This window comes from Hipposideros armiger, unplaced genomic scaffold (assembly GCF_001890085.2).
Source record: "Hipposideros armiger isolate ML-2016 unplaced genomic scaffold, ASM189008v1 scaffold_1500, whole genome shotgun sequence".
Taxonomy (NCBI): Eukaryota; Metazoa; Chordata; class Mammalia; order Chiroptera; family Hipposideridae; genus Hipposideros; species Hipposideros armiger.
In genome coordinates this window covers 140,560-155,032 of record NW_017732850.1, presented here as the reverse complement: position 1 = coordinate 155,032, position 14,473 = coordinate 140,560, and the positions used below count along the sequence as shown (strand labels likewise).

At 48.4% G+C, this 14,473-nt stretch overlaps 1 protein-coding gene across 1 annotated transcript; it reads right to left on the bottom strand.

Annotated features, from left to right (window-relative positions):
* Positions 1-11: 11 nt before the first annotated feature.
* On the bottom strand, positions 12-9,440 carry ELOB (elongin B). The gene is made up of 4 exons (XM_019634108.1): positions 9,349-9,440; positions 9,095-9,229; positions 7,744-7,849; positions 12-186 (listed from the first exon to the last, which is right to left on the bottom strand). The coding sequence occupies exons 1-4, from the start codon at positions 9,349-9,351 to the stop codon at positions 74-76; spliced, it is 357 nt and encodes a 118-aa protein (XP_019489653.1). The 5' UTR covers positions 9,352-9,440; the 3' UTR covers positions 12-73.
* Between the last annotated feature and the right edge of the window lie 5,033 nt (positions 9,441-14,473).

The window sequence follows — 14,473 nt, the reverse complement described above, 5'->3', positions numbered from 1 at the left end:
CAGCAACCAGGCAGACACCCAAATCTCTTTTATTGGGGGGGATGGGGTGCTGGAGGGTGGGCACCAGGCCCTCTCACTGCACAGCTTGTTCATTGGCGCTGCTTCCTGAGTCCTGCGGCTTCATCACGTCAGGCAGCTCTGGTGGGCTGGAGAAGGGCTCGATGCGCAGGGCCTCAAACGCATCATCTGGAGAGGAGAATGGGGAGAGCTGGAAGGGATGGCGGCCTCTAGGCTTCTGGGAACCGCCAAGCTAACACCTACCCCCACAAAGAGTCTCTTCCACAGCCCTGATACCTGCCTACATCTAACTGGACTCAAGCCCTACTGGAATGGCTCCCACCTACCTCTAGGCCAACCTGATCCTCGCTCCCCTGCCCCAACCTGCCATCCTGGGGCCCTTTTCCTCACCCTGTGCACCTATTTTCCTTGTTTCCTTCACGTCCTCTCTGGTTATCAACCAGTGATTTAAATCAATCAAACCGGACTCTATTTCATCTGTTTAAAACCTAATATATTCTGAATAAAAAATCAAGTCCTTGCCATAATGTCTCTCCAATCACTGACTCCTGTGCTCTCTCCATGTTCCCATATCAAGCTTTCCTGCTGCAGGGCCTTTGCATTTGCTGGTCTTGAGTCTGCTACTCAGTGACATTCAGGGTTCAACTCAATATCACCTCAGAGCTTTCCCCAGCCACCCCATATAAACGATCTCTGCATCGCAATGCCCTGTGCATTGCTTTAACCACTAGTCAAAATGGCCGTTTCTTTTGGCCAGCTGCTTTATCCACTAGAACCGTGGCTCCAGGAAGGCCTTCCCTGTCTCCTTCTGTCAGCTCAGCACAGTGAATGACCCCACTTCACTCCTTTGTTTTCTTGTACCTGGGAGACTTTTCTCTACCTGGCTCAGGTTCTCAACTAGCGCCCCCTCCCGGAGAAAGTTGGCCCTATCTGGCGACAAAAGTTTGGGTTGTCATAACTTGTGGTGGGAAGCTGCAAATAGCATCTGCTGGGTATATGGCCATCTCTGGTAGTGGTCAGAGATGATGCCAAGTGTCCTACAACGCACAAGACAACCCCACATTATTATCCAGCCCCAAATGTCAATAGTGCTGAAGTTGATACCTGACCAGCTTAACTAATTCATCCTCCAAGCCACAAATGTGCAGTGACTGTTCTTGCCTTCATCACCTTTCCCAGTCTTTGGAAATGAAGTCTGGATAATGCCATTTAACACCTGATTTGAATACTGCCATCTTCCTAACTGAAGCCAGTTTGGGGGTAAGGAGACAGACCTGTGTCTTGTCCTTCCTTTTACAGGCTGCACAAGGAAACAATTCCCCACCTAAAAAGTGTGGTTTTGCCCGTGGGGGAAGCCAAGAGTAACCAGTCCACACACAATTCTGCAACCCCTTACCATCTGCAAAATAGGTCTATGAGCACTTTCCAAGAGTTACTGCAAGCCTATAGGGAGCCTTTGTTCAAGTGAAAGGGACACTTCCTCCAGCAGAATGCTGCCCGGCCTTAGCTGAGGAAGCAGAACAGGAGATGAGCTTTTAGCCCTCATTTGTGCCATTCAGAAGGGAAGGCCTGTACGGGTCTGATCTGTACAAAGTCCGCACCAGCTATGCACCTGCCTCAGCATCACTGAGGGTCAGCGGGAACCCACAGAAAGGCCCCTAAGATTTCTGTTTGCTAAGCACTCAAAGGCTGGGGCCTGGGGTGGGTGGGGGCTCAAGCTGCCTGGCTGAGAGGCTGGTCCTAGTATCAGCCCCCCTTTATGAAGAAGGAACTCCAGGCCGGGAGGGGTGGGGTGTGAAGTAGCTGCCTGAAGACAGGGCTGCTAAGGCCTAGCACAGTTCTTATGAAACTGAAAAGTGGCTAAAGCTGTACGCTCCTTCCTTAGCCAGAAAAACAATTCCTTTGTAACTTTATCCAAGTTTACCCAGCTATCCACATAGCTCTTGGGTCCACAGCTTAATACCTGTTGAAGAATAAAATTGAAATCTCTCTTTTTCTTGGGGGAAGTACACCACTCCCAACCCTCGTGTTTCTAAACTTCGGGCAGGGTGGCATATCGTTGAGAATACAGGCTCCGGGGCAGGTAGGGCTAGGACCTGGCAGGCCCAGCAAGTGACCAAAACATCCCAGATGCAGTTTACTCATCTTTAAAATGGCCACAATACAAATCTGGCCTTCAAAGAGATGCTCGGAGATTAAGTGATGCACTGCAAAGACAGTGTCTGGTATGGTGTCTGGCTCAGGGAAGGTCCCGGCTGCCTGCCTCTGAACCGTGGCTCCTCACATGACTTGGCAAGTCTCAGTGTCCACGTCTCCAAAATGGGGACGGCAGGGCTTACCTCCCAGAGCTATCGAGAGGATCAAATGGTATGTTGGAAATAAAATGCAGAGGTCAGGCCAGGTACTCAAGTCTTCTGTGAGGTCCAAGATGGTGGCAGCAAACTCAAATATGTATGTATGTATGTAGGGAGCAATTACTCCGGTGAGACAACTGAGGGCTGAAGGAACAGCTTCTGAACCACAAACAAGAAAGAGGCTGAACAGAGAAGGCTGGGAAGCCTCGATGGGGAGCCATGGGAGCCGGCCGAGAGTTGTATGAACTCTCCTGGCCAGAGGACCTGGTGAGCACCATTATTTACATCCCCCTACACTTGGTAAGCTGGGGAGCTCTATTTGGGTGCTTTGGCCTACCTACCTGCCAGATCACCACTCAGTGTTCCTGGCTACACTGCCCAATCTTTTGCCTCCCATCACCACAAACACCTGGCCTCCTTGGACATTACATAGTGATAAAGGGATCAATCCAAGAGGAGGATATAACAACCCTAAATACGCATCCAACACAGTAGCACCTAAATATATAAAGCAATTATTAATGGGCATGAAGGGGGAAATCCATAAAAAAATAATACTAGGGGATTTTAATACTTCACTCACATCAATGGATAGATCATCTAGACAGAAAATAAGGAAATAATGGTCTTAATAATGTCACATTAGACCAGATCAAATTAACAGACATTATCAGAGCATTTCATCCAAAAACTACAGAATACTTTTTTCCAAGTGCATATTCTCCGGGACAGATCATATATTATGCCATAAAACAAGCCTCAATAAATTCAAAAAGGTTGAACTCGTATCAAGCACTGTTTTTTACCACAATGGCATGAAACTAGGAATCAAATACAGAAAGAAAACTGGAAAAAAACAAATATGTGGAGACTAAAGAACATGCTACTAAACAACCAATGGATTAAAGAGGAAATCAAACGAGAAATCAAAAACTATTTTGAAACAACTGATAATGAAAACACAACTTTTCAAAATTTATGGGATGCAGTTCTAAGAAGAAAGTTTACAACAATACAGGCCTACCTCAAGAAACAAGAAAAATCCCAAATAAATAACCTAGCTCCACTGGTAAAGGAACTAGAAAAAAGAACAAACAAAACCCAAAATAAAGAGAAGGAAGGAAATAGTTAAGATCAGAGCAGAAATAAAATAGAAATGTAAAAAACAATATGAAAGAGGTTTGTACCTTCTCAATCAACACCACAGAAATACAAAGAATCAATAAAGAATACTACAGTGATATGCTAACAAATTCAACAATCTAGAAGAAATGAATACATTTCTAGAAATATATAACCGAGGCTCAACCAGAATGAATTACAAAATCTAAACAGACCAATTATTAGCAATGAAATTGAAGCAATAATAAAAAAAACTCCCCCAAAAGAAAACTCCAGGACGAGATGACCTCACAGGTGAATTCTACTGAACATTCAAAGAATTAATACTTATTCTTCTTAAAACTATTTCAAAAAATTAAAGAGGAAGAAACGCTTTCAAATTCAGTCTACAAAGCCAGCATTATCCTGATACCAAACCAAAGACATTACAAAAAGAAATTACAGGCCAATATCCTTGATCAACAGAGATGTAAAAATTCTCAACAAAATATAAGCAAACCAGATTCAACAATACATTAAAAGGATTATACACCATGACCAAATGGGATTCATCCCAGGGATGCAAAGATGGCTCAAATAAATCAATCAATGCGATACATCATATTAACAAAATGAAGCATAAAAACCATGATTATCTCAATAGATGCAGAAAAAGCATTTCACAAAATTCAACATCCTTTTATGACAAAAACTGTCAACAAAATGGGTATAGAAGGAACATAGCTCAACATCATAAAGGCGATGTATGACAAACCCACAGCTAATATCATACTTAATGGTGAAAAGCTTGTCAAAAATAAATAAAAAAACAAACGGAGCCACTGTAAGATGAAGCAAGAGCTGCCACACCAGAGGAACTGCCTTGCATGTCATATACTTCAAATGTTTGGAATAACTTTCTAAGTTATTGCAAAATAACTTTTGGACTGGGCCCAAAGCAACATTATGCCCCAATGAACTTTTGAAAAGATAAGAAAGCAATGATTATGACTACTGGACAGAAAATTTAAAACATTGTTTAGAATTAACATCACTGTTATCTGCACCAATAGAAATGACTCCTTTCTATAGATATAATTGTTTCCCTTCCCTTCTCATAAATACCCATTGCCTTTGTCTCCTAATTGGAACATTATTTGGGCTTCTGCATAAATCAATGCTTCCTGAATAGCTATTCTTTTTTTGATCTCAAATAAATGCTTGTTGCATCTCACACTGAGAGGTCTTTTTATATTTAGGTTAACAAGCTTAAAGCTTTTCCTCTAAAATCAGGGACAAAACAAGGATGCCCACTATCACCGCTTCTATTCAACAGTACTGGAAGTTCAGGTCACAGCAATCACACAAGAAAAGGAAATAAAAGGCATCCAAACAGGAAAGGAAATAAGATGCTCAAGATTTACAGATGATATGATACTATATATAGAAAGCCCTGAAGACTTCACCCAATAAAATAAAAAAAAAAAAATGAAATCAGTAAAGGTGCAGGATACAGAATCAATATACAGAAATCTGTTGGGGCAGCCGGTTAGCTCAGTTGGTTAGAGCACAGTGCTCATAACACCAAGGTTGCCGGTTCGATCCCCACATGGGCCACTGAGCTGAACCCTCCACAACTATATTGAAACAACTACTTGTCTTGGAGTTGATAGGTCCTGGAAAAACACTGTTACCCAATAAAAAAGAAACAGAAAAAAGAAATCTGTTGCATTTCTATATACCAATAACTAACGATCTGAAGAAATTATTTTAAAATCCCCTTTATAATTACACCAAAAAGATAAAATACCGGGCCGGCTGAGTGGCGTGTTGGTTAAGAGTTGGCTTGGGACGCCAGCTCTGAGCAGCAGAGCCCAGGTTCGGATCCCACATGAGGGGAGTGATGCTGTGCCCTCTACAGCTAAGATGGTGAACAATAGCTCGACCTGGAGCTGGGCTGCTGTGAGTCACCGGCGACGGCATAGGCTGCAGTGAGGCTGCAGTGGGCTGCCATAAGCTACCATGAGTGGCTGGCAGCTAGTGTGAGTGGCCGGCAGCCGGTATGAGCTGCCAAGAGCCACTGTGAGCGGCCGTCCAGAGGCCGGCAACCGATCTGCCTCATCCGGGAAGAGCGCAATGATCATACCAACATGGGCCAGTGAAGCAACGTCCTCCACAACTAGACTGAAGTACAAAAGGACAGTAACTTGTCTATTCCCCTTCCCCCAATTCCCAGTACTGTTCCCCCCCCCAAAAAAAAGATAAAATACCCATGAATAAATTTAACCAAAGAGGTAAAAGACCTGTACTCTGAGAACGCTAAGGCATTGAAGAAATGGAAGAAGATACCTTGCTCATGGTTGAAAGGATAAATATTGTTAAAATGTCCTTACTTCATAAAGCAATACAGAGATTCAATGCAATCCCTACTAAAATACCAATGGCATTCTTCTCAGAATTACAACTAATTCTAAGTTATATGGAACCAAAAAAGATCCCGAATAGCCAAAGAAACCTTAAGAACAAAGTGGGAGGTATCATGCTCTCTGATATCAAACTACACTACAAAGCTACAATAATCAAAACAGTATGGTACTAGCATAAACACATATAGATCATTGAAACAGAACAGAGAGCCCAGAAATAAATCCTTGCTTATATAGCCAATTAACCTACAACAAAGAAGTCAAGGATGTACAACAGGGTAAAGCCTCTTCAATAAGTGGTGTTGGGAAAACTGGACAGATGCATGCAAAAGAAAAAAAAAAAAGAAATTGGACCACTTTCACGCAACCACATACACAAATAAAACTCAAAATGGATTAAAGACTTCAATGTAAGACCTGAAACCATAAAACTCCTAGAAGAAAACATAGGTAGTAAACTCTTCAAAATCACTCTTAGGGCCGGCCGAGTGGCTCAGTTGGTTAAGAGCACGCTCCAGAGTTTGAGCTCTGAGCAACAGCGGTTCGATTCCCGTCCTGAGCTGAGATGCCAACAGGTGGCAGGATGGCTCAGCTAAAAAAAAAAAAGGAAAAGAAAAGAAAAAAAAAATCACTCTTAACAGTATCTTTTTGGATGTGTGTCCTTGGGCAAGGGAAACAAATGAAAAAATAAATGGTATCATATCAAAATAAGTTTTTACACAGCAAAGGATACAATCAGCAAAATGAAAAGACAACCTGAATGGGAGAAGGTCATTTGCCAAGAATAATCTGATAAGAATATCCAAAATATATAAGGAACTCATGCAACTTAATACCAAAAAAACAATCTGAGTAAAAAATAGGCAGAGGACCTGAACGGACATTTCTCCCAAAACGACATACAGATTTGCCAACAGACATATGAAGAGAGGCTCAACATCACCAATCCACTAATCGTCAGAGAAATGCAAGTTAAAACCACAATGGGGTATCACCTCACCTGTCAAAATGGCTATCATCAATAAATCAACAAGTACTGGCAACCATGTGCAGAAAAGGGAACCCTCATGCACTGTTGGTGGGATTTTCAACTAGTGCAGCCATTGTGGAAAACAGTACGGAGGTTACTCAAAACATTAAAAACTGAGGTGCTATGCAATCCAGCAACTCCACTTCTGGGTATTTATCAAAAGAAAACAAAAACACTACTTCAAAAAGATATATGTACCCCTATTTTTACTGCAGCATTATTAGTAACAGCCAAGATACAGAAAAAACTTAGAGGTCCATCAATAAATGAATGTATAAAGAAAAGGTGGTCCATATACGCAATGGAATATTATTCAGCAATAAAAAGGAATGAAATATTGACATTTGTGACTCCATGGATGGACGTAGAGAATATTATACTAGATAGAATAAGTCAGACAAAGAAAAACAAATATCATGATTTCACTCATACATGGAGTCTTAAAAAACAAAACAAAATAAATGACTAAACGAAACAAAACAGAACCATATAGAGAACAAGCTAATGGCTGCCAAAGGAGAGGGGAATGGGGGTGGGGGGAGGGGGGATGGGAAAAAAAAAGTCTTCTGTAAAGGTAAGCTGATATCTTGACTAGGGATCTTTGAATTGTGTATGATATAGGCTTCAGTTTCTACAAGCATCTTGTTTGCTTCTCTTTTTTGTGTGTGGGGAAACAAATACACTGTCACAGGATACTGCCTGATGTTTGTGGTCTGGGAAGACATTGTACCTGGAAGGCTTGGAAGAACAACTGCAGGATCCTTGATGACCCCGTTCTTTGGCTGTTTCCACCCTCCCCTGCTGCCCCTCTCACCTGCCCGGAAGGCCAGCCCCACGGTGGCTGGGGCCTGCGGCCTCGCTGTTTGACTGGTGAATCCACACTCGCCCAGTGTCTTGCCGTCATCTAGAAGCTGGTCATCCTGAGGAAAGAGGCAGGCAGGGTCTCAGGAGAGGCCCCAGGAGGATCGAGTCCCAAAGCCTTCTCTGGTCAGCAACTACACTGGAAGTCAGAAAGGATAAGAGAGACCGCCCAAAGGGGGGCCCAGGACCACCCCAGAGTTTATCAAACAGTTTCCAGGGCTACACTCAAGGCTTTCCGAATCAGAACCTCCCAGGGTAGGGTTCTCAAATCTGTTTTTGTCCCCAAACTCCAGGTGAATCTAATTTCAAGAGCCAGGGACCTGGCTTGAATTCCAGCTCTGCCACCCTGGACAAAGTGATCTTTTTGATGTGAGTTTCCTTATCTGTAAGATGGGAATTACTAGAATTGCCAACTCAAAGGGCAGCCAGTAGATTTCAATGAGTGAAGGAGTACATGTGAAGAGGCACAGATGGCAAGAAAGGTCTTTATCAGGGTTGCCCCAGTAGGTACCAGGGAGGGAAGGCCTTTAGAGTCCAAGAGAGTGGAGGTTCAGTTGGGAGCAAAAGGCCAGTTTCCCAGTTAGTTTCCAGGCAAAATTAGATCAGCGCACTTAGGTGAGGGACCTCATGCTGCCAGAGACTTAAATCAGGGGCTGACACACCAGATTCCCCAAAACCCCATCCCATCCTTGCTGGATAACTACAGCTGGTTTGTAAGCGGGGAACGGGCGGCGGGGGGAGGGGGTTGCTTTTCGAACATCAGCAGCAGGTTGGGGAGTAATAAATAGCTGTTGGGTAAAAAACTGGGGGGACCTGACTCATCCTGACACTCTCCATTTTACTTTTGTATTAAGGAGTGTGTGCGGGCAGTGTGATTCTGATGGGCTTGCAGGGGATTAAGGGCACTGGGGATCAAATCCTGGCTCTGCCAATGACCTTGGGCTGTTAAGTGGCCACCTCGCCGAGCCTCAGTTTCCTTAACCATAGAGATGTCAAGGACCAGCACGTCGCGGGTGGGACCGCTGTAGGTATCAGATACTACGTTGGTCCTCGGCGATCAGCACAGGGCCAGGCGTGCGACTTCAAAGGCGACCTTAGTCAATACCTCCCGTGTAGCGAAAGCTATTGGTGCTTCATCTCTCGGAGTCCGAACAACAGCCCCTATGCGGGGGAGTTCGCCACTGTTTACATCAACGATGCGGCCGCGGTGTGCCCACTGCCAAACTCAGGACGGCGGTTCCGGGCAGCGCCCGCCCCCGGCCCCAGCCCCGGCCTCCGCCCGCCCGGAACCGGCGGGGCCGCACCTTGTACAGCCGCTGCTCGTCAGGCGGCCGCTTGAGGATGCCCTCGACTATGCGCTTCAGCTCGAACACGGTGCTCGACTCCTTGGCGTCCGTGAAGATGGTGGTCTTGTGGCGCCGGATCATGAGGAATACATCCTAGGGGCAGCGGGCCGGCATGAGCGCAGAGCCCCGAACCCCGCGCTGCCAGCTGCCCCCGCCGCCCCCGGCCCGGGCCCCGGCCCCGGCCCAGCGCCCCTCCCCCCGCGCCCGCTCACCATCGCAGCGGCTACCTCTCCCACTCGACGCGCCGGCGCGGCCGCGCTCCGCCCCGTTCCCGGCGGCCCGCGCGCTGGCACCCAGCGTGCCCCGCGCTCAAGGACTCCGCCCCCACGGCCGCCATTTTAAAAGATCAGCAAGCCGTCGCGCTGGCCGAACGTCCGGCCGCCATGTTGGCGCGGTGGCGCGGGACGGTGCCGATTGGCAGGGTGGCCGAGGTGGTGGAGTCGGGCAGGGCTGGAGCGCAGGAGGGACGCTGGAAGCAGGGGCGCCATCTTGGGAGTGGCGAAGGCGAGGTCCCCCATGTTCATCAGTCAGGGGGAGGCGCGCTCCCAGCCTTCTTTTGAGGGTATCGGGACTAGCTTCGCGAGTGTAAGATACCCCGACATTCCCGGGAGAGTGAATAAGTGATGTGCATCTCGGTCATCGGGGAGACAAGACGTTTTGCATCTCTGAGACCTGGGCTGCGATATTGAGTGGTCTGACTCATGATTCTGAGGCTCCCTGGCGGCCATTTTGAGGAGGTTTTAAATTCTGGACTTTCTGGCCAACGTATGGGAAGACGGACACCTTTTGTCTGCCTTAGCCTTGGGTGTAAGGATTGTTTCATCCTGTTTAGAGAAGCATTATGACTTGTAAGGACCTCGGGAAGCTGCTCTTGGTGATAGGGAGTGGGCCGGGTGAGCATCCTGGGAAGACGCAACTGGCATGGCTGAAGTTGATGTTCGGCTGCGGAGGAGCAAAGGGGAGCCCCTTGGCCCCACGGGCCTTGAGCACCTGCCCACCTCCTCGCCTAGGTGGACTTGAGCCCCGAAAGGTCCTGTAGACTTGATTCCCCTAGCCGCCTTTTTACGGGGCATTCCTACCCACAGCCTAGGCCTTTCTTCTTGGTTGTTGGACACTGTCCTGAGTCACCCCAAATTGCAGTTACGCTAGAGCGAGTGATAGAGGCTTTTCTCTCACTTAACCACGTCCCGGTAGAGGGAGAGCCTCAACTGGGTCATTGCTAGTGTGTGTCAGAGAAGGCATGCCATGGCACCCAGAGAGACGAGCCAGTGGATGGCCCTGGATGTCAAACAGCTTTGCAGTTGTTGGGGCTGCAACTTGAGAATTCTTGAGAGTGGGCGGAATCTGCAGGTGGCTAACGGCACAGGCTGTGGGCTCAGACCAGCTGGTATCAAGTCCTTGCTCCAGTGCTGACTGTGCAGCTTTGGGCAATTAACCTCACGGAGGCCCAGTTTCCTCCTCTTCAAGATGGGAGAATAACCGTTTGTAAAATTTTTAGAGCCTCTCCAAGAGTTAGCATTCAATAAATGTTCCATAAACTCTTAACTAGTTATTTTTGACTATCCTCTGGCTCCTTAGGAGCTCTCAAGGCAGCCCTGGCTCCTTGCTAGAATGCCAACCCCTTGCTGACCTCTGCTTTGGGTACATCTGGAGTCAGGAGGAGGTAGACACATAACTGGTACGGTGAGTCCTTGGCCCAGGCTGAAGGTTTCCTTCTTAATCTCAGCATCTTTGTGTACAGAGAGTTGGAGGCTTTAGATACTGAGCTGCTGAGGAGGGAGAGGGAAGGGAGAGTGGGGTGTGGGCGGTGAGGGCCAAGGTGGTTCTCAGAGGCAGCCAGCAGATCTCCCAGAATGAGGCAGGTGAAGATGGAGTCCAGGGAGGGATACAGGGACAGGAGGGGCCACCCATGATGTTTGGGCTCAGCTGCAGCCTGGCCACATCCTCCCGAATCTGGGCACTATTGCAGACCAGAATGTAGACATTCTGGGGCTTGCTGGGGCTGGCCCAGCTGTTGGTCCAACTCTTGTTCACTAGGAGCCACCCTGGGGGTGTGAGGGGTGGGGCAGCCCACTCCACCCCATCCCTCTGAGGATCCTGCCTGTCCCCACCCCTGAGTTCAAACTCCAGCTTATTAACTGTGAACTTGGGCAAGGAGGCAGCCAGCCTCCACCTGTTTTTGCACCCATGAGGTGAGACTACACAATGGGACCCCATAAGGCATTTGGGAGTATTAGTGAGCTAATGCACAGCACAGTCCCAAGGTTCAGGTAATGACTGGTGTCTGATTATAGTTGTCTCTGCTGTCTGAGGTTGCCCAGCCTGGGAGAGGTGGTGAGTCCTTCCCTTCAGAGGGGGAGTCTTTGTGCACCCCCCATGGTCCCCTTGGTGGGTTGGTTGTAGGAGGTGACTGCAGGCGTTTGTGTCATTCAGTGTAATGACACAGTGGGAATGGGATGGGGGGCAGTTTGAGGGGGAGAGCAAGGGCATGCTCCCCAGCCTCAGCCCTGGTCTCTATGGTCTTGCTGGGTGTAGGTCCTCCTTCCTGGGTGTCATGACACACAGAATGGGAGTCTCAAGATGGCGGGAGAGCTGGCTGGCTAGCTTCTCTGCCCAGAAAGGCCTCCTGGACCCTTTCTGGTTCAACCACCCACCACTCACTGGCACAGAGGTCCTTGCCCCTCTCAGGATAGAAATCAAGAGTGAAACAGTTTTGCAGAGAAAAAGGCTTATTAAACTGAAAGCTTGATGCACGAAGGGAGCGCACTCTGAAAGAGAATGGATGTGGCAGGTACAGCAGTTTTATAGGCTCTTGAGGTTGGGGGCCACTCCTTTCTTTTTCTTTCCCGTTTCCCTCTCCAAAGTATGTTGAGGCCCATCCTACACTGTGCTTGCACAGTACCCACATGCTACTTGATGCATCACTTGTCTCATTAGCATCTTAAATCTCCACCTAGAGGAGCGTTTTTTATACTGTGATAATAAGGAAAAGTTAATTATAGGACAGCTCCTTTAACAAATGCACATGTGCAACTTTAGAAACTTCCTGGGCCCTGTTATCTCTCCTAATGAGCAGATTATGGTTCTATTCGCTCATTGTTGCTTATTGGCCGGGGGATGTGGCTCAAGGCTTTCCCCAGCTGCAATCTCTGGCTATGTGACCGCCAATCACATAATGACAGGGACCCTCCACGCTAAGTCTGTAGTGTCTTGGCCGGGTGGGCCTTCCCTGGCTGTCTATATTTTTTTTAAACATTGATTAATAAGTAGTAATTATCAGTGACCACTAATTCTTAGTGTGCCTCTTATTTGTAGAGTGTTTAGCAATTACTTTCATGTCCATGAGGGAAGTGACATAACTCAGTGGAATTTGAGTCTGTTGCCCACGTTCAAATCTGGCTCCACCTCTTAGCTGCTGTGGGCCTTAGGGCATGTCACCTAACCTCTCTGGACCTGTTTTCTCACCTGTGACATGGGAAATGAGAACACCTCATGGGCCTTCTGAGATCAACTGAGAGCCTGCCTGAGACTGGTACAGTGTACGTGCTCAGTGGGCAGAACACAGTGATTGCCTTAGCTGTCAACTTGACTCTCCCGACAGCCTCAGTGGGGGTAGGTGTTACCAGTTCAGATTACAGATGGGGAAATGAGGGCAAGTCAGTACTCCTGGGAGAGGCTAGAACATTTGGTTGTAGCACCACCGACCGAACACATAGGCAGCTAGGAAACTACCTGCCTTGGACAGGGTGGTCTCCTGTGCTCAGGAGTTCCCAGGACCACCCTTGCCACCCCAGGTGTTCCCCTCCTGGCACAGTTTCCAGCTTGTTGCCTGGCATGTCAGGTGGCTGTGGTGAGGTCGGGGGCAGGATACAGGGCCAGCCCTTCCCTTCCCCAACCTTGCTAACCAACAGGATGCAGCAGCATAGGGTGCCATGCCAGTGAGCCTGCCAGGCCAAGAAGAGCTGCCACTTGCCCAGCCCCACAAGACTGCCACACCAGGAATGGGCCGAGAAAAGTGGGATTGGGAGGCCACATTATTGGGGTGGGAGGAAGTAGGGAAAGCAAAGGGGGTAATCCCTGTTTAACCATTCCCAGCTGCCTCTGGAATCAAGACCACCTGGGTTCAAATCCCAGTCTACCATCTACCAGCTGCATGACTTCGGGCCTCAGTTTTCTCGTCTGACGTGGGAAAACCTAGTTCACAGAGCCTCAGGGGAGAATCCCATGAGATGTGCAGGAGAGCCCTCCGTACAGTGTCTTGTAAGAGCCTAATCAGGAGTAGCTGATTTCTTCTCATTCACTGAGCCTTCCCTTCCCTTCCCACCCCTCCCAGTTGTGCTTCAGAAACACTGGGCTCTGAATGGGGACCCATTAGTCAAATCACAGCAGGTCCAAGGCTGAGGAAGCCTGGCTCCCAGGCCCTGGCTTGTTCCCATCTCAGTGCCTTTGGAGGCGTGCCTTGGCTGGCCTCAGGCTGGGGGAGGGATGGGAGAAATACCCAGCAGGGGCCACCTGGGTCTCACTGCAGAAGTGCTCATAGCCTTTTACAGGTTGGCCTGCCGCCACCATGCCCTGTTCTGGACTCCCTGGTCCCTGATGTCCCCCAAGGAGCAGCCAAGCTTTACCCCAGATGGACGACCCTCAGCCTGGGGGAAAAAGCAGCCTGGAGCTCCCCGCTGCCCAGCCTGGCCTGCAGCAACCCAGCACTGACCACCTGGTGCAGCTACTTTCTCCCCTGGGAGAAAAGAAGGGAGGGAGACAAAGCTTAAGCCTGTGTGGTGACAGCTGCACTCGGGCCTGCCCTGCCGATTGTGCCTTCAATGATGGCCTTCCCTTTCCCCCTTCACCCACTGCTGCTGTCAACTCCAAAGATTAGGCTTTGGATTGTCCAGGTTTTTTTCAGTTTCTTGTTCCTTCTGTTCCTTCTGCAGTTCTAGAAACTGAACTATATCTACAGGGATGGGTAATCCTTGGCCTGGGGATGAGGCCACATCAGGTCCCAGTCACATGAAGGTGGGTAGGGAGCTGTGAAGGGTCTAGGCTGGTCTCCAGATACAAGTGTGGGGGGGTCCTGGGCCTTGGGGTTCTGGACAGGGCTAGGACGCAGCCCCAAACTCACCCTGGGCATGGGTGGGGTAATGACAGAAACCAGGACAGCAGAAGCTCCTGCCGGCCTGCCTGGGGGCTCCTGGCCCCTCTTGGGTAGAGAGCATTATGCCAGGTGGCCCAGACTCCTGAGCCTGGTGGAGGACCACCCCGCCCCCAGGCACCTCTGTCGTGGTGGGGCAAAATACAGATTTGTTTCCTATTGTTTTGTAACCAATGACTACAAACATA

What these genes read in the sequence shown, in the direction of transcription:
- ELOB (XM_019634108.1), bottom strand. An exon ending in ACGAGCAGCGGCTGTACAAG is followed by an intron (nt 7,850 to 9,094) that starts GTGCGGCCCCGC and finishes CTCTTTCCTCAG; the next exon opens with GATGACCAGCTTCTAGATGA. An exon ending in GGGGCTGGCCTTCCGGGCAG is followed by an intron (nt 187 to 7,743) that starts GTGAGAGGGGCA and finishes TCTCCTCTCCAG; the next exon opens with ATGATGCGTTTGAGGCCCTG.